Source organism: Microtus pennsylvanicus, chromosome 7, assembly GCF_037038515.1.
Source record: "Microtus pennsylvanicus isolate mMicPen1 chromosome 7, mMicPen1.hap1, whole genome shotgun sequence".
NCBI lineage: Eukaryota > Metazoa > Chordata > Mammalia > Rodentia > Cricetidae > Microtus > Microtus pennsylvanicus.
The window spans coordinates 45,761,165-45,783,206 of record NC_134585.1 but is presented as its reverse complement, the minus strand read 5'-3'; the positions used below and the strand labels follow the sequence as shown (position 1 = coordinate 45,783,206).

General features: G+C 44.0%; 1 protein-coding gene across 4 annotated transcripts; it reads right to left on the bottom strand.

The window, feature by feature from the left end:
* Positions 1–356: 356 nt before the first annotated feature.
* On the bottom strand, positions 357–21,802 carry LOC142854645 (glutathione S-transferase A6). Of its 4 annotated transcripts, none has more exons than XM_075980637.1 (7): positions 21,703–21,802; positions 16,790–16,897; positions 9,733–9,784; positions 8,234–8,366; positions 5,684–5,825; positions 4,851–4,982; positions 357–689 (listed from the first exon to the last, which is right to left on the bottom strand). In XM_075980637.1, exons 2-7 carry the CDS (start codon positions 16,874–16,876, stop codon positions 567–569), a joined length of 669 nt encoding a protein of 222 aa, XP_075836752.1. In that variant the 5' UTR covers positions 16,877–16,897; positions 21,703–21,802; the 3' UTR covers positions 357–566. The 4 variants fall into 4 exon arrangements, with proteins under 4 accessions (XP_075836752.1, XP_075836753.1, XP_075836754.1 ...); XM_075980638.1 differs by lacking the exon at positions 21,703–21,802 and adding an exon at positions 17,812–18,088; XM_075980639.1 differs by lacking the exon at positions 9,733–9,784 and having other exon boundaries at positions 21,703–21,727.
* Between the last annotated feature and the right edge of the window lie 240 nt (positions 21,803–22,042).

The window sequence follows — 22,042 nt, the reverse complement described above, 5'->3', positions numbered from 1 at the left end:
ATTATTAAAATAATAATAAAATCCCAGACAGGTATTGTGACACACATCCTTAATCCTAGTACTCTGGAGGCAGAGAGGGGCATTTCTCTGCGAGTTTGAGGTCAGCCTGGTGTACATAGCAAGTTCCAGTACGGCAAAGGTTACAAAGCGAGGCACTGTCTCAAAACAAATGAATAAACAAGTAAGACCAAGATAAAAATAAGTCTCTAAGAAGAAAATAAAACATCATCACTCCGGGTACTCTAGAATTACAGCCATGACTCTGTAAACCTAAGAACATCAAGTGACATTTCTAAACTTGACTCTTTGAGAGATGATATGAAAGATGCCAGAACTATAAAACAAGCCACATAATCTTCATTTTTGTATTAATTTTTTTTTTATTACAGGAAAGAGTTATGTCAGGAAATTAGAAAACCAATCCCACAGCGTACCCTAAGTAAAAGACTTTTCTTTAAACTGTGTCCTGGAGCCCACTGTTTCACTAAGACGCATATGTGAGAGAGTTCATTGTCTCAGTCTTCAGGATCAGGATGTAGGTGTAGTGCAGGGTCCATGTCTCTTCATTAAAACTTGAAAATCTTCCTTGTTTTTAGTATGCTTTTCTCATCAACGGGAGGCTGCCTCTGGCTGCCAGGCTGCAGAAACTTCTTTATGGTGGGCATGTCACTGATTCGGGTTTTCAGAGCCTGCAGAGAAAATTAATTTTAATTAATTAAACCATAGCCTTATGGAGAAGCCCAAAGACAAAGGCAGCCTGTAGCACAGCCTAGGGAATCTGAGTTCCTCCACCAGCTTGAGTGTGGCAGCTACAGATAGGTAAAGACAATGAAAATAAGACGAAGAGGCAGAACACTTTACATGAAGCCCACTAGCACTTTGAATGGTTTGTTAAGGCTTGACTGAGTTCTGTCACCCTTACAGTCTTCCTTATACCCTACCCTCGTAGTTCATGACTCTGGAAGAATTCAAGGAAGAAAACCAGTCTGTCATATATCTACTCAGGGAAAGCTGAGCTGGAACCAAGGACAGAAAATACTGAGTAAATATTAACAAATTAAAAAATAGCTTACTGTGTCATCTGATATGGTAATCTCACAGGAGAAATTGAAGAAAGTAAGTAGATACTTAGGGACTGATGATACACCCTTGAATGAAGAGTGTCATGAAAGATAACAGGGGGGAGCCAGGCAGTGGTGGCACGTGCCTTAAATCCCAGCACTCAGGACGCAGAGGCAGGAGGATCTCTCTGAGTTCAAGGCCAGCCTCGTCTACAAGAATTAGTTGCAAGACAGGCTCCAAAGCTACAGAGAAACCCTCTCTGGAAAAACAGCAACAAAAAAACCAAACCAAAACAAACAAACAAGAAGGATACCAGGGAAGAAACTGCTAAATGTCTCAAGTCACGGGCAAATAAAAGCAAACTGAACAGAACCTTTGTGACAGAGCCAAGACAGCTTTAGGAGGAAAGTTACTGCTACCAGTGTATACATTAGCCAGTCAGAGAGTTCTCAAATAAATCACCGAATTATGTACCTCACCATTTTAAAAAAAAAAGACAAGAGCAAGCCAAGTTCAAAAGCAATAGGAAGCAATAAATATCAGAGCATAAATGAATGGAATCCAAATTAAGAGAATAATAAATACATCATCGGCAGGGGATTTAGGTTAGTTGGCAGTGCTTGTTTAGCATGTACAAAACTCGGGATTCAATCCCCAACACTGAACAAATGAGGTGCACCAGTACATACCTGTAATCCTAGCACTGGGAAGGTGATGGTAGGAGGGTGTGAAGTTGAAGGCTATCTCTAGCTACACAGTGGGTTTGAGGCATTCTGAGGTATTTGAAATCCCATCACATAACAACAAAATAAATAAGCAATGCACATAGACTCTAGCAAATAGAGAGTTGGTTTAAAAAATATGAACACAATTGAAAACTTGTAACAAATCTAACAAAAAGAGAAAGAGAAGCCCCAAATCAAGAGCATTAGAGATAAAAACAGGGATAGTATAATGGATTAGAATGAAATTACAATGATCATTAAGAATATTTTGAGAAGATACGCCATAGATGAATAACTAGACATGTTATCTACCAAAATCAAATCAAAGAATTGATTAAACAATTCTCAAAAAGCAAAGGTAATTTAGAATCTCCCTACAAAGCAATCCCAGGACTGCATGAATACCACTGCTGAATCCTACCATACCTTTAAAGATGGCTTAACACTAATGCTTCACAGAACGATAGAAATAGAAGGTGAGAGACATTACAACACGAACCATATAAGTTCAGTCAGTGTTACATTTCAATAGTAGACACTCCTCTGCTGCTGAGATAAAACACCATGATCAAAACAGCTTATAGGGGAAAGAGTTTATTTTGGCTTGTGGTTCCAGATCCATAAGAGTCTATCATGGTGGGAGGCATGCACTAGGCGGTAGGCGTGGTGACCGAAGCAAGGCGCTGAGAGCTCACATCTTCAACCCCAAGAATGGAGAGGGAGAGCAAACTGGATGTGGGGTGGGACTATAAATCCCAAAGGGCACTCACTCCCCAGTGACATACTTCCCCAAATAGTCCCACCAACTGAGAACCGATTTTTCAGATATCTGAGGGAGATATTTTCATTTAGAGTGCTATACTCATCTCAAAAACAGATTAAGGACAACACCAAAAACCGAACAAGCAAATGAATGAAGAAACTGCCCATAACTCCTGCAGTACAATTTCTCAATAGACACAGACAGAAAAAAAATTGTCAATAATTGTTGATGGTGGTATAACAAAGCATTTGGTGTGATTCTCACAGCATTTTGCTACCATGAGGCCAGACGACAGGAACTACATTGGCTATGAGTCTGTGAATGGGTGCATGGGAGGTATTTGTAAAATGCACGAGCATCTGAAAAGAATGAATTTCACAGTCCCTCCACACATATATTGGTCAGTTGTTTGATTTTATTGATGGTCTGGCAGATGGGCTATCTTGTCTACTGATCCGATGGACAGACATAGCAGTTTCATAACCAAGACTGGATCAAAGGGAGTATCTATGTCCTGCTGTTGGCAGACCCAACAGGCTGGGAAGTAATTGGGCTGGAAGAGTTAAGGGGTGCACCAGGGATTGGAACAGGTGCATACAGCCTGCTGTGGTGAGTATTTTGTAAGATAGTTAGCCTATTTCTATCTAAGCTAGCTAAGATCAGATGTATGACATGAAATGTGAGTGGTCTTTTCAATCTGAAACCACCATTGTCCATTTGCTTGCCCTCCCTCTTTCTCTCCCTCCCTCCCTCCTTCCCTCCCTCCCTCCCTCTCTCCTTCCCTCCCTCCCTTCCTTTATACGTAAACATTTTTATAATTAAATAGAAAGTGTTCTTTGCCACTCAAGGTTCCACTCCTTGAAACTGTTCGTACTACTTCATGGCATTCGAGCTCACTAGCTCTTTGTGGGCGGTGTGGGAGTAAAGGTGATGACAGGTTTGTCATGTCCTCTAGGGAAGTCTTAGTGAAACACAGAAATGTTCTGAAGCTGTATTTTTTTTAAAATGTCAAATCCAAATCTAATTTAAGAACACATTAAGATCATACACTCTGTTTCTTTCTGGAGATGCAAAGTCAGTTCAATATATACAAATCGATAAATACAAAGCTACAATGTGGGACAGTTACAGTGGACTTTTGTTCATCCTTAACAGATGAAATTATGACATTTGAAGGAGAATGAATGGAACTGGAGATCGCTGTGTTAAGCAAAATAAACTAGGCAGAAGAGGACAAAAGAACATGTCTCACTCATATGCAGAAAACAGATTTAAATACATGGATGTCAATGTGTTTTATATGCGTGACATGAATGTAGAAAATGTATTGTGGGGGAGTTAAAGGGAGAGGAAGAGCTGGCATTGTGACTCACGCCTTTAATCCCAGCATTTGGGAGGCAGTGACAGAGCATTTACACAGAGAAATACTGTCTGGAAAAACACAAAAAAAACCCAAAAAGGATGAGGATGATGATGATGAGGAACTTCACATCTATTTGGCTGAGCAATGATGGCATATGCCTTTAATACCAGCACTTGGGAGGTAGAGGCAGGCCAATCTCAGTGAATTTGAGGCCAGCCTGGTCTACCAGGTGAGTTCCAGGACAGCCAGGAGTGTATCTTGTCCCGAAAGACCAAAAATGGAAAAAAATAAAACAGAATCCCTAAAACTAAAAGTGAATGAATGAATGAATAAATAAAGGAGAGGATAAATGAGAGTAGTGGAATATATTAAGGAACACAAAAGCGAAATTATTTCAGGTGGTAAGGGGTCTAGTCAGAGGCAGGAGACAGGATGGGACAGTCCTAATGGAACCCATTTCTTTGAAAAGAAAAAAAGAATATAAACATTACACCAATCAAGTGTCAATAATAACCACACTTTTACACTGAGATAAAGACAGTTTTGATGTGCAGGTGTGTGCATGCACGTGTGTGGGTGTCTATACCAGAGGAAAATCAATATTTGACAAGTAGGGGTGAAAGCTGAGATCAGACGGAAAGAGATCAGCTCTGATGAGCTCTGCAAAGACAAAGTCCCACCTAGGATGCTGATGTCCCAGAGACCAAGAAAAAAAAAGTGTCGATGGGATAAGAGGGTGGATGGGACAGAGCTGCTGAGTCCTCTGGGATAGCATCCAGTTTGCTTTTCTTACAGAACAAGATTTTCTGAAAGCCTAAGAACAATGCAGGTAAGTTCATTTTTGAGTCCAAGGGATAAGGGTGCCGGTTAGAGATCACATGCTACCTGTCTGAGCCGAAACATCAGATCCCTGGCGGGGAAGTATAAGGCAGCTCACCTGAAGCAGGGGGAAGTTGGCTATAATGTTGGGATCCAGCTCTTCCATGTTGTAGATCATTTCAACCAGGTGAATATCAGCCTTGCTCAGCTTGTTGCCAACGAGGTAGTCCTGTCCGTGGCTCTTTAACACCTGGAGAATTCAAGAGAAGACATCCTGAACCCACAGAGCCAGAATGAGGACCCCTTCCTCCTCCTGTTGAGACCCTAACCCTAAGCATCATTCTGTTAGTAGACAGCCTCTCTGGGGTTCAAATTAGTAACTAAGCAGGAGACCCTGAAGAATGGCCCCAACTCCCTTATAAAAGGATGCAGGGAGTTCCTTAACCCATTGGCTCGTCGAGGACGCTTCTAGAGGTTGGCTCCCCATGAAACAGGAATCAAGCTTTCATCTGCACTGCATCTGCCAGCACTTTGATCTCCTTTCCAGTCTCCAGAATAGTTAAAACATAGCAGTGGTTGCATAACTCACACAGTGCATGACTTTTTTGGTGTGGCAATAGCTAGACCACACTCTGGTACAAGTTTTGGGGTCACATATCAAATATTTATAATACAATTCATAACAGTAGCAAAATAAGGGTAGCAAAGGAAATAATTCTTTGGTTGGGGGTCACCACAACATCAAGAACTGGATTAAAGGGTCCACGCCTTGGGAGGGTTGAGAACCACTGCTCTAAACTCTTTTTATAGAGCCCTGTAAGTCTTTTGTAATGCTGTTCAACAGCCTAGCCCGAGTTCTGTCTCAGCCTCCTGAGTGCTGGGCTTACAGGTATAAGGCATCGCGTGCCCACCGGTATCATTGGTCTTGAAGTACAAACAGCTTCTGCAAACCTTTTCAAAGGCAGGAAAGTAACGGTTTGTTGCTTTCTCTTTCATCAGGGCAATATTTGCTTCTTTGACCCCAGGTGGGTCGAATGGGTAGAGAATAAACATCTCATTCAAATCTGCTAAACCTTCCGAATACATGTCAATCCTGAAAGACAAGAACAACACAACTGTCCACCACATCCTGCCTGACATTTTTCAGTTTGAAAATCTTAGGGAACAGAGCATCGGTAGATACCACCCCCACCTCCTGCCCCTTCCTCTCGGGCTGTGTCAGACATTAGTTTTGACTTTTACTTATAGTTTTAGTTTCTTAGAGAAATCTGTAAGGAACATACGTGTCTAAAACCTTTTTGTACATGTGGCCAAGTATACCTAGGAGCTTTGGGGACTTCTCCAGAGTCCCTTCTGTCCTCTATGAGGAGAGACTTTGGTAGGACTCATGCATCTACCAATGATACTACAAACGGATTCTCTCATCTGCTTTGGTTTTTTCTGTGAACAGGGTGTGGGTATCAGCAGTAAAACCTGAGAGCTTGCCAGTCCCTGGGAGAACTCAGGTGCTCCTTGGTTCCTTTCCTACCACACAGTCTGCCTTCTTTAAATGTTACAAGTTCTCTCAGTCACTTTATAGCTTCAAGCTTTGAATATATGTCTTTTATTCTTTTGGGGCTATTTTCTGTAACGCATAACATCTAGGCCAAGTGTGGTATATATAGGTCTAATTTCACCCGGGTGCACGTAGATAGCCATGACTCTAGAGTAGGTATTTGCGTCTGTTGCAAAGCAGTCGAGTAGATACACACTCATATGCACCAGGGTTCTCAATTCCATTCTATTGCACTGCTTCTGGTTCCATGCCAGTCCCATACTAGCTTGGAGGCCATCACTGTGTGGCACATTTTGAAGTTAGTACTGTGATACCTCCAGTTTTGTTCTTTTGGGGGTTCTTCACATAGCATATCTTTTTATTTATTTTTTAGTTTTTCGAGACAGGGTTTCTCTGTAGCTTTGGAGCCTGTCCTGGCACTAGCTCTTATAGACCAGGCTGGCCTCGAACTCACAGAGATCCGCCTGCCTCTGCTTCCCGAGTGCTGGGATTAAAGGCGTGCGCCACCACTACGTAGCATATCTTTTAATTGGGAAGTTTAATCCATTCACCTTTCCGGTTGGGACCAAGATGCAGACACGCCCTCACTGTTCTGTTCCGTCTTCCTAGTTGTGCTGCCTGCCCGTGCATTTCCTTTTGTGTTCAGCTGTGTCCTGATGGTTTTCTAGGGAGGCTGGACCCGACTCCCTCCTTTCTCCTTGGTGGCTCTACTCTACCTTGACCTTTTGCAATCACCTCGGCTTTCCTGACGGAAGTGATTGGCACTACCCTTGGGATCCCTATAAGCATGCGCAGCATCCCTATAAGAAGCTGCTTTGGCCTGTGGCAGGGCAAAATAGAGCTGGGCAGGGAAACTAAATTGCATGCTGGGAGAAAGAAGGCAGAATCAGGGAGACAGATGCCCTGGAACTTTACCGGCAATCCAAGAGCCTCGTGGTAAAATACAAAATAATAGAAATGCGTTAATTTAAGATGTGAGTTGGCTAATAAGAAGTCCAAGCTAGTAGACTAAGCAGTGTTTTAATTAATATAGTTTCTGTGTGACTATTTCAGGACCGTACAGCCAGGAATGAACAAGTAGCTTCTGCCTACTCCTCATCAATGTATGTGCAAATGGAGGTCAGAGGTCAATGCTATGTATATTTTTTATTGCCTTCCACCTTTAATGAGTTATGCTCTTATAAACTTGGAGCTCAAATCTTTCTGCTAGACCAGTTGCAAGCACCTGGGATTCACTGGTTTCTGCCGCCCAGCCCTGGAGTTACAGATGCATACTCTTGCACACAGCCTTTCTATGGGCGCTGGATATGGCATCTTTAATGTGCATGCTTGGACAGGAGGTCCTTTCCTGACTGAGCTATGTGCCCGGCCACCACAGCTGACTGAATGCTAATAAAACAGTCTAGCACAACTGAGAAGCCACCTGCCAGGATTGGTGGCACTGACTGACGTGAAGGGACTCCAGAATCTTGGGCACCCCGATTCTACTAACCCTTGAAGACTGAGCTAGTCTATATAATTGGTCAGTAGCTTAGTTTCCTGGTCCTGACCATGAGCCTTCCTGGACACTGAAAGTCGGCAGATAAAATCCTTCCATTGCTACTCCATCTCTAGACTTCGTGTTATGAGCATCTAGCTTCTGAAAGGCCTGAGCTCCTGGAGAAATGGTTTCACTGTTCTCCCAAATTCAAAGCTGATGAGAGTTCTCAAGCCTCTAGCTCTGTGTTCTATCTCAGAACATCCTTGGCTATCATTATGGTCACCAGGATCCACTATAACGTTACTCGTCCCTCATCTCCATAGGACTCCACTGTACTTCAACCCAGTATAAATACCAAGGCAAGCCTACTGGTGACCATGACCCCCTGCAATTGATCTGATCATTCAAAGAGGACTTAAATCCTTCTCATGATATCCATTGGTATCAAAATAAAAATATACTGTACAGGGCTCTCTCCTTCATGTCCTTCCCATAGAGGTTGTATTTGCTGGAAAAGTAGTTGAGAATGGCCCTGGTCTGCACCAGTTTCATCCCATCCACCTCCACCATAGGCACTTGTTGAAACATCAGAACTCCATCTTTTGAGAAAAGAAAACAGAAAGAGAGAGTTAAGAAAAAAAATCTATGGGTTCAGTAGAGATGGGTCAGCAGTTACTTCCAGAGGTCCTTAAGTTCAATTCCCAGCAACCACATGGTGGCTCACAACCACTTGTAATCAGATCCTTTTTTTTTTGTTTTTTCGAGACAGGGTTTCTCTGTGGTTTTAGAGCCTGTCCTGGAACTAGCTCTTGTAGACCAGGCTGGTCTCGAACTCACAGAGATCCGCCTGCCTCTGCCTCCTGAGTGCTGGGATTAAAGGCGTGAGCCATCACCGCCCTGCTTTGTAATCAGATCTTGTACCCTCTTCTGGCCTGCAGGCATACATGCAGGTTGAACACAGTAGAATAAATAGATAGATAGATAGATAGATAGATAGATAGATAGATAGATAGATAGATAGAGCAAGGTTTAGAAAATTTTTAGCTTGGTGCTTTTAATCCCAGCACTCGGGAGTCAGAGGCAGGCAGATCTCTGTGAGTTCAAGGCCAACCTGGTCTACAAGAGCTAGTGTCAGGCTAGCTAGGACTGTTACACAGAGAAACCCTGTATCAAAAATCTTCCCCAAAATCTGTGTGTTATACATAAGCTTTCAGAATCAAAAGTTAAAAAACACAAAAGGAAAAGCATCTCACAGTTCTCCTACTCCCCCAACCCCTGTTCAGTAACTTGCTCATTCATTTCTGCCCTTGTTACCCATCCAGACATATGCTAAGGAACTTCTGTTTCTTCATGTTGACTTCTGCTCATAGCTATTTTTAGGAAAGTGGGACAGAATGCAATAAGGTGATCAACTGAGAGCAAGGTTGGTCCAGAGAACAATTTCTAGGTAGGGTTCTTGTGTACCCGGCCCCATGACTGCTACCCTTTCCTGTTTCTTTACTTTCTCACACTCTAGTCTGAGAGTTCTGTACTCCAGAACCTTTCACTATACAGCCTTAAGGACTAGCCAGGAGTCAACTAGTCAAGCCACCAGTCTAAAGAACTCAAGGTGAGTGCTGTGCTTACGTCTTTTCTCTTCCCTAAAGCAGCAAGTCAGCAGCGTGAAACCCTGAGCTCTTTGCCTCAAGAAAACTGGAGAAGAAGGGCAAAAGTCAGGGGAAGGCACTGGGGATGTTTCATTAGCAAATACTCATAGGCCTCGCCCTTATTACCATTAAGTAAGTCTTTTTTTTTTACCATTAAGTCTCAAATCTGCCCTAAGAACCTTTCTCCTTCATATTTTTCCTGCTCTCTCGCCTCTGGCATCCCTGGGAAAGGTTATAAGGATAAACACACCCACATGATCTGGAGTCTAACACATCTGTAAGACATCCCTGTCTGGAGTCTTCAGGATCTTGGACTTACCACTTCTTAACTTCTCCAAGTCTTCATTGGTGTGTATAAATTTCTCTTCATACTAGAAAGCAAAAACAGCAAGGGGTTGTAAGTTTTTCTTTAGTCTTGCCGGCTTCTTAACTTGCATGCATTCTCAACATTTTGGGAGATGGTAGTATGTGCAAAAATCTCCTTATAACTGTTTGGAAAGCTCGTCTGAGCTGTCAAGAGAGCATAATTATTGATAGACAGGAATATTTTCATCCCTGGCCTCTTGGTGGAATGTTAACTGTAGATAGACACTGTCATGTGTCACTAGATGACAGAGAGAGTGAGGTGCTGAATGTCACCAATTAGCCAAGCCTTCACTCAGGAAACACATAGGGGACATAGGAGATGAGCGGTCGTTGGAAGGGGTCACCAAGTTTGGAAAGGTTGGTGAGTTTGATGGTTATGGTGGGGATTGTGGGAGAAATGGGCCTGTCTGGATCCACCTTTGGACACAGAAGACCCAGAAGGTCTGAGCAAGAATCCAAGGCAGCCTGATCTCAGCTGTGGTAGACAAGAGGAGGCCTTGATACTGAGTTCATGGCTTCTACTTCCCCCTTCTGGCTAGAACTCATTGCTGCAGAGGCTGAACCATAAGGCGGACATCTGAGTGGTGGGAACGCAGATACCTCATGGAAAGAACACGGGGTGAACAGGCACTCTGTCTATACCTGTGGAGTGCTTTCTCTGGAACCAGAAAGGATCAAGCTGAAGTCCCAGGCATGCCAGGAGCAAGGGTGAAGTGCAATCTTCGAGGTCAGGGAAACATGGCTCCGGGAAGCTGGGGGAAGCAACGCAAGCTTCCCTCTCAGGACACTGCCTTAACCCTGAGCCATTCTTCCCATCTTCTATCCAAGTACAAAATCTGAGTCTGCCATTTTCACTTAAGGAAATCCCTCCCAGATAACAGGTATCCAACTGAGAAGTGTTTCACCCAGTGATGCCTCTAGAGGACAGCACTCAACAGGGCCGTACAGAAAAGTACCAGCACCCCTTAAAAGTTAGGGAATGTGTTCTTTTAAAAACGTGAAATGTTTTTTTATGGGTCATACTTCTCAATTTATTTGTATGTTTAGTAATATTTGACTGCAAACCAGTCATTGAAAATATATTGTGGAGCCTGGAGAGATAGCTCAGTGGTTAAAAGCATGTACTACTTTTACAGAGGACCAGAGTTCATTTTCCAACACCCACATCATGTGGCTCACAGCCACCTGCTTCCATGGACACCTGCTTCATGTACACATACCCAGACATAGACACACATATGCACATACACTTAATTTAAAAATTGATATTAGAAAAGAAGTTATATTGTACAAGTTGTCTTTGTGTTTCTTGAAGACCTGTAGTGTTGTTGTTTTTTTTTCTAATTCTTTGTTCTTTTGGGGGCCTGCTACTCAGCTCCCAAATAAATACTCAGAGTCTTATTCTTGCTTATGAATGCCCAGCCTTAGCTTGGTGTATTTCTTGCTAGCTTTTCTTAAATTATCTCATCTACCTTTTGCCCAGATTTCTGCTCTCCTGCTTCTTCTATTTATTTTCTGTCTGGCAGCCCCACCTATTCCTCTCCCACCTAGCTATTGGCCATTCAGACCTTTATCAGGCCAATCAGATGTTTTAGACAGGCAAAGTAATACAGCTTTACAGAATTAAATCAAATGCAACGTAAAAGAATGCAGCACATCTTTGCATCATTAAACAGATATTCCACAACATAAAGTGATGTAACACATCTTCAACTAATATTCCACAACACCATGGGTTCATTCCAGGAGACATTTAACCTGCCGTGATTCCCACTGGAAGTGTCTCCACTGAGCTATGCAGCTGCTGACAGTCGCCTGTGTGGCTTCCTATGGCTGCTGCTTTATCCCAGGCTTGTTGAGTTCCTCCCTTTGCCTAGTGGTCAAAGATGTGCTCCAGATGTGGTTATCCTCCGACTATGATTTCTTGACTTTGCTACTTTGGAGTACCGTGCTCTGATCCTTCAGACTGAATATGCCTCACCTTTAGTTACGGAAAGTACCATAAACCCAGGTCCAGTGGCTCACGCCTAAGTTGTCACCCAGGAGGCCGAGGGAGGATTGCTGAAAGCTTGAGGCCAGCTAGGGCGATTTGGCAGTGCAGTGTCTCAACAAAAAAACAAAACAAAACAAACTGCTTAAAAGGCCCATGTACGGAAAATAGAAAAAAAAATCTCAAAAAAAAGTGAAATGTTTGAATGTTCTATATGTTCCACCATTCACTTAAGTCTCCTATTTAATACTATACGTGGTAATATATGCCTGTATTCAGGAAGCTAAAATGGGGAAAATGCTGGAATTTGAGGTCCAGCCCAATCTACACAGTGAGTGAGAGCCATTAAAGAAAACCATCTCACAATGGGCTGTAGTAATAAGGGGCGGCGGCAGGGTTGCGTCCCCAAACACCCCAGCCGTCTGCCCGGCTCGGCTAGCTTATGCCCCAAATAATTACACGGACACTGTATTCTTTTAAACACTGCTCTGGCCCATTTCTAATCATCTGTGTAGCGCCCCTAGGTGCGCTTACGGGGAAGATTCTAGCCTAAGTCCATCCTGGGTCGGAGCTGGGGCATGGTGTGCGTCTTCCCTGGAGCAGGTAGCATGGCGTCTCTCCTGCGTCTGCTCCGGAGAGGAGAGCTGCGGAGTCTGAGCTCACTTCCTCTTCCTCCCGGCATTCTGTTCTGTTTACTCCACCCACCTAAGGGTGGCCTATCCAATGGGCCTAGCAGTTTCTTTATTCTTAGCCAGTGAAATCAACAGATTGATATATGACACTCCCACATCACTTCCCCTTTTTCTGTTTAAACAAAAAAAAAGGCTTTAACTTTAACATAGCAAAATTACATATAACAAAACGGTTATCAAGTAAAAGCTACATCAGAAACATACATATAACAAAATTGACAGTAAATCTCTATCAATAAAGCAAAATCTATACTAATGCAAATTATTCATGTCTATATCATATCCCCCTTTAAATGTAAAAGAACGTTTTATAAACCATATTTGGGAACATGGGCGCAGTTTTTTCTCTCCAAACTGCTTCCTGCTGAATGGGGGCGTCGTTAATGATTTTAGGGTGTAACCTGTGTGCCAGGTTTATCTCAGTTGGCAGTTGAGCAAGGCAATTTTCTGAAGATGTTCACAGCAACCCTTCAGGAGGACGTGGTCCATCATACCAAATCGGAATAGAAGAAATGAACAGGGTCTCATCCTCTGTGAAAACAAAAGAAGACTCTCTCCAAAGCATCATATCCTTAGACCCAAATTCTGAAATCGTAATACCCTTATATCCATTCTGGTATAGCTTGGCAGCACATGTAATGAAATGTCTCTCTGTACTTAGCTCCTTCACAGTCAAAAATTTTAAAGAAAACACAATGTACATAATCCAGACTCTTTGTGAATTTTTCATTTTTACGCGGCTTATTTTTATTTATATCTATAACTATCTGTACTCTGTCTCTTTAAAGACTTTACTCTTACTTTTTTCTTTTTAAACCATTAACTTTATTCTCTATATTCCTTTTCTTCTCTCTCCCAAGCCTACGTACATTCATCCAACAGTGTGACTCATTTAGTGGTCTGAATCTGTCCTATTGTGAATCTGCAATTTTTTACTATCCAGGAGCACTTTTGATCTACGCCTTTAAATCACTAGGCGCTTAAGAATCTAAGCTGTGACATTCCTAGGTTAACTTTTTGCTTTTTGAGCGCATATCTTTGACCTGGAATAACCCTGTAGACCAGGCTGTCTTTGAACTCTCAGAGATCCGCCTGTCTCTGCCTCCCAGGCATTGGGATTAAAGGTGTTTGCTACTACACCTTGAACTCACAGAGATCTGTTCGGCTCTGCCTTCTAGGCACTGGGATTAAAGGCGTGTGCTACCACACCTTGAAGTCACAGACGTCTATCTCCCTCTGCCTCCCAAGTGTTGGGATTAAAGGTGTGTACTACGACACACAACAACTCTCTTCCTTTTTTTTTTTTAAGAACTTCAACTTTTAGCTTGCATATATTTTTAACACACAGTAAACCATTCAGAAATTTTCTTTGTCTTTGAATCTCTCTTTTTACTGTATCTCTCTCTCTTTTTCTGACCACACGAGGCTTTAATTTACCAAGCAATATCAGTAGGACTAAAGGCGTGGCTTTGCCAGCTAGATCCAGTCCATTCCTTAGCTTTCCAGCCTCATGGCGGATATACAGGCTGCAGCCATGTTTATAGCATTTCAAGGTCCCTGCCAGCCAGCAAGCTACAACAGACAACACTCAAATCCTTTCTCAGTAGCCGGCCCTCCTGCCTCAAACAGTCAGAGTTTGCCCTTGCAGGATGGCCCAGAAAGCCGGCATTTTAAAACAACACAGGTTTGTTCCTGCTGCTGAGTCAGGAAAATTTCAAAATGGAGGACATACCATTTTGTGCTAGCTCTGGGGCCACCAGGTAGGAGCGGCACTCAGCACTTTAATTCTGAGACTGAGTGTGCAGCACAGAAATTCTTTTCATCCAAGTTACATCCAAATCTGACTCGCAGAGCACTGTGCAGTCTGAAAACACGTCTCTGTATGGCGGCAGGAATCCGCCATGCTCTTCCGCCTGCCTAAGCCTGATTCTGCCTTCTGCCCAGGAGCAGGGCGGAGAGTTCTGAGTCAAGGTCTCAGAGCACTCTCCTTCCGATCCCAAGCGGGAACACAAACATAAAGCCAGAGTTTGCACTGGCGGCACAGCCCCAGGAAGCCACTCTTTGAAATGACACAGCGTTTTTTCTGCTGCTGTTGCCGAATCAGGAAATCTCTCTACAGCACGCCACCAACAAACAGCAAAAAATCTGTGTTAAACTCTCTCTCCCTTATTTTTAAGCCTTCTCAGGTTTTTTAAGTGGGTTTAGTTAGCCACACGTCTGGGCGTCATCTGTAGTAATATGGGCGGCGGCAGGGTTGCGTCCCCAAACACCCCAGCCGTCTGCCCGGCTCGGCTAGCTTATGCCCCAAATAATTACACGGACACTGTATTCTTTTAAACACTGCTCTGGCCCATTTCTAATCATCTGTGTAGCGCCCCTAGGTGCGCTTACGGGGAAGATTCTAGCCTAAGTCCATCCTGGGTCGGAGCTGGGGCATGGTGTGCGTCTTCCCTGGAGCAGGTAGCATGGCGTCTCTCCTGCGTCTGCTCCGGAGAGGAGAGCTGCGGAGTCTGAGCTCACTTCCTCTTCCTCCCGGCATTCTGTTCTGTTTACTCCACCCACCTAAGGGTGGCCTATCCAATGGGCCTAGCAGTTTCTTTATTCTTAGCCAGTGAAATCAACAGATTGATATATGACACTCCCACATCAATGGGCCACTTTTTTTTTTTAACCTCTTTGCAGTCCCACAGATACTTAGGATGCTGAATGGTAGAGCCAACTGACTGTCTTCCTCCCTGTGCATCCTCAGGACTTAAAAGAACCTGGCACTTACTAGGTGCTCAAGAAAATACTGTTGCCAGGCAGTGGTGGCTCAGGCCTTTAATCTCAGCACTAGGGAGACAGAGGCAGGTGGATATCTGTGAGTTTAAGACTAGCTTGCTCTATGGAGCTAGTTCTAGGACAGCTAGGTCTGTTACACAGAGAAACTCTGTCTCGAAAAGCCCCCCTCCCCCCCCAAAAAAAAACAAACAAAGAAAAGAATGTCTATACAGGTACACATGTTCCCCCACCCTGAAGAAGAAGCAGGAAGAAGCAGTCTATTGCTGTCTACTCCGGCCTATTTCTCAACTCGGGTTTGCATTTTCACTTTGCTTTCATTTGCTAAAATTTGACATATTAATTCTTTGCTACAGAGTGATAATAACTACAATATATTGTTGTTCCTTGGGGCCCTTCTCTTAGGATGTGCTGAGCAGTTCTCTCAAAATGCCTCTTATACAGTCCAAACATCAGATGCAATGTATTTTGTCTCTAGTTCAATGTGTTCTCTACTCCGCAAGAACTCTTTCAGGCAAGAAACCTCCCACAAAGTCATGACCACATCTGAAACAATAATTTCTCAAATAGTCAATAGTCATAATTCTAATTCATATATATGTCATGAACTATTTCTTGTTTGTTAGGGAATATTATTTTAGGCTGTGACTTCTGTTTATGCTGCATTTATTTAACTCTGTGAAGCTGTGATTCTCTGCCTGTCTAAAACACCTGATGGTCTAATAAAGAGCTGAATGGCCAACAGTGAGGCAGGAGCAAGGAGAGGTAGGGCTGGCAGGCAGAGAGGATAAAGAGAAGGAGAAATGAGGAAGGGAGGGAACAAGGAAGAAGAAAAGAAGGAGAGGAGGACATCAGGGACCAGACACCCAGCCAGAAATGGAGTAGGAAGGATTGAAAAGGTATACAGGAACAGAGAAAGATAAAAGTCCCAAGGCTAAAAATAGATGGCATAATTTAAGAAAAGCTGAAAAGATACAAGCCAAGCTGAGGCCAGGCATTCATAACTAAGAATAAGCCTCTGTGTGTGATTTATTTGGGAGCTGCTTGGTGGGCCCTGAAAACGTCTAAAGAGTCTAAAAGAGTAAAATACCAACAACAAACACTTGTTTATTTTTATTTTAAATGTTATTATACAAAAAATATAAACAAAAGAAAATCACATGCCTGTGCAGTTAGAGTTTTCTTTCTCACTCTGTCTCCATGCAAACATGGTGTACATGTTTTAACTAAGGCCTTGGAGTTGTTGAGTGTCTGTGCTGTGTGAAGAAAACAGTTTCAAGGTTTATAGTGTCATATCTGTGCATGTGTGTCTTTAAAACTGATAATCCTAATTTAAGGTACGAGTACATGTTTATTCCACAGGGTCACACTCTAGAGCACGGCCTACACTGAAATTGCAATCCTCCTGCCTAGACTGCTCCGATTAAATGTACGTCTTAACCCCAGGGCACAGTTCTTAGGGATCGTGCAACAGGAAACACCTCCTGACTGATATGAGGAAAACATATGACACAGTCAGTTTTAGTTCCAGCTGAGGATGCAAACCTTACCTCTACTCCAGCTGCAGCCAAGAGCCACCGGACAGACTCCATTCTACCCCGGGCCTCATCATAATGGAATAGGGGCTTTCCCGCCATGGTAGTAGCTCCTCGGAGTCACTAAGTACAAATAAATGAATGAAAGAATTACAGAAGCTAAATGTAACCGTAATTAGGAATTATGGTTAATAATAAAACTGTACAGAAAAACTGTACTGTTGAAGAAGAAAAGTTAGTTCAGAAGAACTATCTATCGGTTCCCCTCAAGGCTGCTAGGAATCCCGGTCAGACTTTTGATCCATTCTCACCCGCCAAGGACCACCATCTTGAAATTGCACCAAACCACTCCCAAGCCAAACCACTCTTGGAGGATGTAAACTGAGCAGCCTCAAGCCCACAGCGGAGGAGCCTGGGATCTGGCAAGCCATGAAACCTGGAGACATCACTGACAAGGGGAAGGGGCCAGAACAAGGTCTCTCCCTAGCCCTTTGGCACCTGTGTCGCTTTGTTCAGAAGGTCTAGCTCAGCTTCACTCTGGCTGGAGACAAAGGCTAATTCTTCTCACTGCAGGAGGGATTCTTTTTCTACCACAACTAGATTTCCCACGTCTACACTGAGTTTTACTTCACAACCTATGAGAAGGGCAGTCCCTACGGTAACTTTATATTGAGGTTAACATGACTGGTTTGTCTAGTGTCTGGTGAGGAACGGGCAGCTTGTCATTTCCATCCTCATTCAATTACTAGAAGAGACACTGGCGTCTCTACAGAGTAAATGATGTGGAACACCTTACATTTTCAAATGCACTTTATTTGACACTAACATCTTGGAATTTCCCCGTAAACATAGTTTGCAAGCTCCACATCATTCTTTATTAGTGAACTGGAAAATACACCATAGGTTCTAAGTAGCATTCATGTTTTAAAATCATAGGAAATCTCAAGAGTGTGTCTTGTATGTTAAAGGTAAACAATCTGGGTTCCATTCATGTTGCTACAAGGCACCTATGGCTGGGGGCGAGATCAAAAAAGCACCTTTCACTGGTAGTAGCTGTATGGGTTCACGCAGCTTGTTCTTTCCTGCAGTGCCCCCACACGACTGACTTCCTGGGCCAAGGAGGTAATCTTTGTTTCAGGAGTCTATGCCCATCACTGCAGGATATTAACTAAGCAACCGCCGGTACTATATTGTAGTCTCTCCCAACACTCTTTATGACAGCCAAAAATGTCTACAGCCTTTGTCCACTGTTCTCTTGGTGCAGCGCCTCCCAGTCACTTCCCTTCAGGCCGAGAACCACGGCTCTCTTCTGAGCTGCCCAAGAGAGAGAACAGCACACAGAAAGGAGTTAGAAAGCACCTCAGACTGAGAACAGGCCAGATGGGAAGCAGGCTCAGGCAAGCTGTGTGCAAGATGCAAACATAAAAGGCAAGGTCAGTAGCAGACTCAGGCAAGCGTGCTTGAGGTGCACACTCGAAAACAAAACACACTTTTGGATTGTTGGGTTGTTCAGTCTTATACACACACACCTCTAGTTTACATGCAATCTACTAGTCTTTCTTAAAAGCCCAAAGCCATTTCCCTTCTACAACCCTGTGGGGCATTTCTTATGTATCAAGCAATGATGACGGACAGAGAGTGACACGCCCACCTGATCCTGTTTCTGCATTAATGAGGTTTAAATCTACTCCTGACTACGGACTTGTGTCCATGTGAGAAAACAGAATGTACCCTGAAGTAGCTGTAGTTGTCCATTCAGAAGTCATCATTGCCGTAGCTTGTCGGAGACGGGTGACATCTGCCAGCATGAAAATAAAGCCCCAGCCTTTTGGAGGGAGGGAGGATTCTGCCTGCAGGGTCAGCATCATCCGGCACTTTTCTTACCCCTCAGAGGTCAGGCTTCTTATCCTTAGATTGTCATTGCCCCTCACTGGTGTCTAACAAACCTGCTTGAAAAGTTTGAGATCTGGGTCCGCAGTAGAGAATTCTTGCTGGTCTTACAGAAGACCAGAAAATAGTTCCCATATCAGGTGGCCCACAACTGCTTGTAACTGCAGTTCCCTGGGATCCAGTAAACCTCTTCTGACCTCCATGGGCGCCTACACTCACACCTGAGTATTTACACACACACACACACACACACACACACACACACACACACACACACACACAAACACACACACACAGTTATCAGCATCCTGTGCCCTCCAGAGGCACCAGAGGTTATTTGAATTCTGGTTTACCCTATGCAACTCCAAATTACTGTGATTTTTTTCCCCACAAGGTCTGTCTGAGAGTCTGTGATTTTCCTACATAAGACATAAGTCACATTCTTTCTTCTATTGGCCGTGACTCCAAGGCAATACCGACTCTGCTTGATGGCTTACATACCAGGTCAAATGTAAGCATCCTCTCCTTTAGCTACTTTCCCCTTGTAACTCCCTATGTACTGAGCTGCAAGGGCCTTAACAAGCTCTAGTTTTGAAGCTGAAGGGTCTGGACCCTCACCCAGCCCCCACTTTGACAGCCCCCCTGGTTTTGGCAGACCAACTGCACCAAGGACCTAGCAAGATGTAAGCCCCTAACTCAGCAGGATGTGCTGAGCCCCCAAAGTGGACTGACCCTGCCCTAATTACTGGGAAGAAACTGACAAGTACCCTCCAAGTGGTAAGGAAGCAATCAGAAGTAAGCTGGCAGGCTCTGGGCTTGCTTTACTGACAATGGTAGAATGCAGTAAACCCACCTCCCCAGCCCAGCAAGCGCCCCAACCATGGCCTCCAGTAGCAACCTTTCCGCAGCTCCTCTTTGGACTCTCAATATTGAAGGAGCAGGAGGAGGAAGGAGGAGGAAGACATAGTAATAGAAAGAGAACACAGGGAAGTTGATGAGCAGATGGAGGAGGACTGGAAAGGTGGACGGGAGGAAGAGGAAGAGAAAAGTAAAGGCCCCTGAGAGGGCTTAGTTGGTACAACTGCTTGGCCTGCAAGCCAGAACACCAGCATTCTGCCCTCGGATCCTATGGTGGAAAAACAGAACAAACTACCCAAAGAGGTCCTCTGCGTACATGTGGGTGGTGGCTCATGCGTGCCTACACTTACACACATAGTAAGCAAACACACACAAATAAAGCATAAGGGTACCACTACAAAGTTCTGACATCTCCAAAGATGTGATCTAATAGCGTAAGAAACAAAGGCAGCATCGTACTAAGCGAAGTAACTGACTACACCAAGGCAAGCAATCAGCCAATTGACTACAGCCTAGCTAGTTAGCTAATAATCAGAGTTTTGCTTTGATTACATTTTTTTTAAAGAGAAGAAACTCTACTTTGTCCTCACTTGAATTTTGGCATATCCTGTGAAGTCCACATGCAGTCCATATTTCGATTGTGCCCTGCAGACACGCACATCAGGCTGGGTGCACACACCACAGGACTGTTATTCCAGATTTCAGGTGACGACCCATTTACTTTTATCAACCCATCACATTCTCTGCCCTTGTTTTCTAAGTCTCTGGCTGTTGCTTTCCTTTAAAAACTAATAAAGGAGTCCTAGAGAGATGGCTTTGCGGAGCACTTGCAGCCCTTGCAGAGGACCAGCTTTGAACGCCAGCACCCACATAACGAGACAGGGGTTCCCCAAAACACCTCCAGCTCCAGCTTGGAGGGATCTAACGCCTTCTTCTGAGTTCCCACCCACAGTCACAGGCACCCTCACACACAAATAAATACAATAAACCCTTTAAAGACGAGTCTAAAACGCACATGCTGAGGGCAGCGATTATTGTGAAATGCTAAGCTCTACCCTTTCTCATAATGAGACTAGAAGACATAGATTAAGATAAAGGTTAGGGTTTAGAGAAAACGGCTACCCAGCTCTCTAATTTGCTAAGACATTAAGCAAGCAAGGGCTCAAAACTTTATTTAAATTCTCCTAAACCCTAGGAGCTCCGGACTTTGCCAAACCCTGCTCCCAAAAGAAACTGAAAGTATCTCCCACAACACAGAAAACCCCATGGTTAGGTGAAATTTTTCCCATGCTTAAAAGCCTTCAAAGCAGGAAAAAAAAAAGAGAAAAACCAGGGAGCCGAGAGTCGTGCATCACTGAGCATAACGCGGAAGTGGCTCTCAGGAAGTCACAACTGCTGCGCTGCCTACGAAGGTCCTGCCCACTACTAAGTCTGCCAAGTGTCCTAACGGGGGAGGGGCTCAAGGAGGCCAGACCACCCACGCCAGGCTTTCTGCTTAAACCCAGTAGATCACTCACCAAACCAAACCAAAAAGATACAAAAGAGGGATAAGAACGTGGAGACGGGGGTGGGGGTGGGGGGGTGAGGTAGGGTGGGGGAGGAATGGATGCGTATGACCAGGTCGGGTTACATACGCATATGAAATTAATAAAGAATAAATTAAACATTTCCTAATTTTAAAAAAAGCTCAAGCGTTACCGCGGGCCCTATCCTCGTCCCTCCCACTCTGTGAGTAGGAAAAGAAGGGGCTGCAGCTCTGGGGAATGAGGGGTAAAAAGCAAGAGGACGAGGCCCATTGCCTCGGGAGACGCAACCCGAAGTCTGTAACTTGGCTGCCAGTGTTTCCAGATTCCTCTGGCATCCTCTCTGTTGTCCAAGTGTAGGAACAAGGCTTCAGTCCACCGTGCCTAGCCAATTCTTGTGAGGAAGTCACAGAAACCTAAGGGCCGGTAATAAGGATAATAAAATTTCTCAGACTATTAGATTCCCATTTCCTCATTTTCTATAATCTTTTTTTTAACATTTCTGGAAATCTGTTGTCTAGGAACGTCCACAAGAAAGCGCGGCGTGAGTGTAAAACACTCCTTCCCTTATGAAGGACGTGAAGCTAAAGTGCTTTTCTTAGCAGCTAAAAGGCAGGATATGCAGACCTGTAGGGGAACGATTCTGCCAGTACTTACCTCGCTAGAAAATTCTCTGCTCCCGAAGCAGGAAAGAGACCCAAGTGCTTTTGTTTATAACTTAGTGTGAGTTCTTCTGAGAGAAGGGGGAGGAGTCCCGTTAGGGAGAAGCCACACCCACAGCGTTCGAGGCTGGAGGCGGGGTGGGGTGTGTGTGTGGGGGGGTGGCCCATGGTCTCCATTTGCAATTAGAAAGAAAAACCGTTACGTCATTCTAACTCTGCAAAGCAACGGGTTAATATTTTGCTTTTCAAGGTTGACCACTAAATACTATAGATAATCTCAGCTACTTTTACGCTGCCTTTGGGTGGCGATTGGGCTTGGGAACAAAGGAAGATAC

Excerpts from the sequence above, each read along its gene's own strand:
- LOC142854645 (XM_075980637.1), bottom strand. The coding sequence starts at position 16,876 with ATGGCGGGAAAGCCCCTATTCCATTATGATGAGGCCCGGGGTAGAATG. Across the intron at positions 8,367-9,732 it reads CTTGGAGAAGTTAAGAAGTG|ATGGAGTTCTGATGTTTCAA; the intron begins GTAAGTCCAAGA and ends TTTTCTCAAAAG. Across the intron at positions 4,983-5,683 it reads ACTTTCCTGCCTTTGAAAAG|GTGTTAAAGAGCCACGGACA; the intron begins GTTTGCAGAAGC and ends TGAATTCTCCAG.